This window comes from Limulus polyphemus, unplaced genomic scaffold (assembly GCF_000517525.1).
Source record: "Limulus polyphemus unplaced genomic scaffold, Limulus_polyphemus-2.1.2 Scaffold12139, whole genome shotgun sequence".
In the NCBI taxonomy this organism is placed as follows: Eukaryota; Metazoa; Arthropoda; class Merostomata; order Xiphosura; family Limulidae; genus Limulus; species Limulus polyphemus.
The window spans coordinates 1-2478 of record NW_013677749.1 but is presented as its reverse complement, the minus strand read 5'-3'; the positions used below and the strand labels follow the sequence as shown (position 1 = coordinate 2478).

Here is a 2478-nt window from a genome sequence, read left to right as displayed (position 1 = left end):
TAATAATTATATGATTATCACTGACCCAACACAATGCTAAATTTAAAAAAAAAATAATTGACCCGCAATCATAAAAGGTTGCCGACTACTGTTCTAAATCCTTTTGTAATTCAGCAGCATACTCTTCACAGCTAGCAACACCCAAGACCTTAATATCATCTGCAAATTTAAGTAATTTATTGACCATCCCTTCATCTATGTCATTGATTTAAATCAAAAATAGCAAAAGTCCTAAGACTGAGCCCCAAGATACTCCACTTGTGACATTAATTCAGTTTGACTGAATTCCATTTGTAACAACCCTCTGTTTTCTTCCATCTAGCCACTCCTCTTTGCCAACTTATCCCCCACACCTATAGAAATAATTTTTTAAAAGCCTTTTATGTGGCAACTTGTCAAATGCTTTCTGTAAATCCAGTTACACCTAATCTACACCCTTACCCACATCTACATAAGCAGTAAACTTTTCAAAGAATGTTAAAAGATTTGTAAGGTAAGATTTTCCCTTAGTAAAACCATGTTGACTATTCAATAAAATTCTGAATTTTGTTAAATGACTTTACAAAGCATTATTTAACTGACTTTCTAAAACTTTTCCCACAACTGATGTAAGACTAAAGGGTCTATAATTATTGGGACAATTTTTTATCACCTCCCTTGAAAAGAGGAGTTACATTAGCTAACCTCCAATCTTCTGGCACCTACCCACTATTCAAGGACTGACAAAAAATAGGAGCAAGTGGCTTACATATCCAATCTTTAACCTCCTTCAAAACCCTTGTGGAAACATTATCTGGCCCAGGAGCCTTATTATTTTTTTTAAACTTCCCAATTTTTTCTTAACAAGCTCAGAATTAATGCAGTCATCTTGTTCGATCTTTTTTCCATCTATCAACTGTTCAAGATGAAGTATACTGCTTAAATCTTCATTAGTAAAAGCTGAAGAAAAAGTACAATTTAATAACCCAGCCATCTCATAATCATCAGATATTAACTTTCCTTTTTCATCCCTTCAGTGTCCTACCCCCATCCCAGCATTTTGTTTACTCTTAATGTGTTTAAAGAAATCCTTACTGTTAATTTTTTATATTTTCAAGCAACGTTTTCTCATACATCCTTTTTGATGTCCTAATTTCCTGTTTCATCAACTTTCTTGATCTTTTACAATCTTCTAAATCTCCTGTCATACCAGTTAATTTAAATTTATTATGCTTTTCTTTAATTTTTATCTCTTAATACTCTTTGTGATCCAACCTGGTTTTTTTACTTGCAGCCACACTTTTCTTATTATTAGCAACATGTTTACCTGGAATATTTAATAATTTATCCTTAAACATTTTCCACATCTGACCAGTGTCTCCAAATAACTCAGCTGCCCAATTCACAATATATAATTCTTGTCGCACCCTTCAAAATTTGCTTTTTTTAAAGTTGTAACCAAAATATCATTATTCCTTATCTCCATACACAGCAAAACATCAAACTTAATAGACCAATGATCACTTGCACCCAGATGTTCCCCAATCCCCCCCCCTCTCAATCATTTCTGTATTTGAAGTTAACAATAAATCTAAAATGGAGACAATATCACTGAATATACATGTAATGGCATGATATCATGTACATTGTATTATTAATATATGTATGTCATGTACTTTCATATAATGTTACATATCATGCATTATGCTATAATTGCAATAAATAAATAACTTTAAACAAAGTTTTGTTGTTGCATTACTGTGTTTGAGTATTAAAAAATTTTTAACTTTTTTCCTGTGACTTTATTTCCAGCCACCATTATTAATATTAGTGCTGGATAATATCACCACCATTTTTAGTTTTCCAGGTGTCACAGACCCTAAATTACAATTTACATTAATATTACTTTTATTTGACACCCCACACTATTATTTTTTTTAGTATACACAGTGCACAATAATAATAATTGTAATTTTTAAAGCTGTTTTCCATTATACTATTCCTAGTATTATTGCTACATTGTACTTTGTAGGTACATAATTAATTAAATCAGATCAAAAAACTTGTTGTCTACTACGAGTAGGCTTCGTAGTTGTACAGGAATACTATTAGTATTACTAACCTTTCGCTTCTAAAACTAAAACCTTCAAATCTTTGTCTCTTTTTAATAATTCTCTTGCTGCACTCAAACCTGAAATCCCACCACCAACAATAATGACATCAAATTCTGGTCGTTCTGCCAACGCCATTTTTCTTATTGTGTTCAACTAATTGTTAAATAACTTATTAACGTGAGTGTGTGTTCTTCACCCTTGTCCTTGCTTGAGTTGATAATAAAATAATGGCAAGTTTACGTTAATAATACTAGTGAACGGCACCACACGCAAGCTTTTAAAATGTTATTTGGGATCAACGTCCTGAATTACAGTTGCTCACCTGTACTGTGATACAACTTACAAGATATAAATATGCATATTGTTACGTCTCCATTTGTTAATT

General features: G+C 31.8%; 1 protein-coding gene across 1 annotated transcript in view; it reads right to left on the bottom strand.

Annotated features, from left to right (window-relative positions):
* The window catches only part of LOC111083923 (putative flavin-containing monoamine oxidase AofH), a gene marked incomplete at its 3' end in the record, with an annotated part of 11814 nt that extends 9416 nt beyond the window's left edge, over positions 1-2398 (bottom strand). The window contains exon 1 of the mRNA XM_022380664.1: positions 2102-2398. Within this exon, the coding sequence (XP_022236372.1) occupies positions 2102-2228 (127 nt within the window). The remainder of the gene's footprint in view (positions 1-2101) is intronic.
* Positions 2399-2478: the final 80 nt, after the last annotated feature.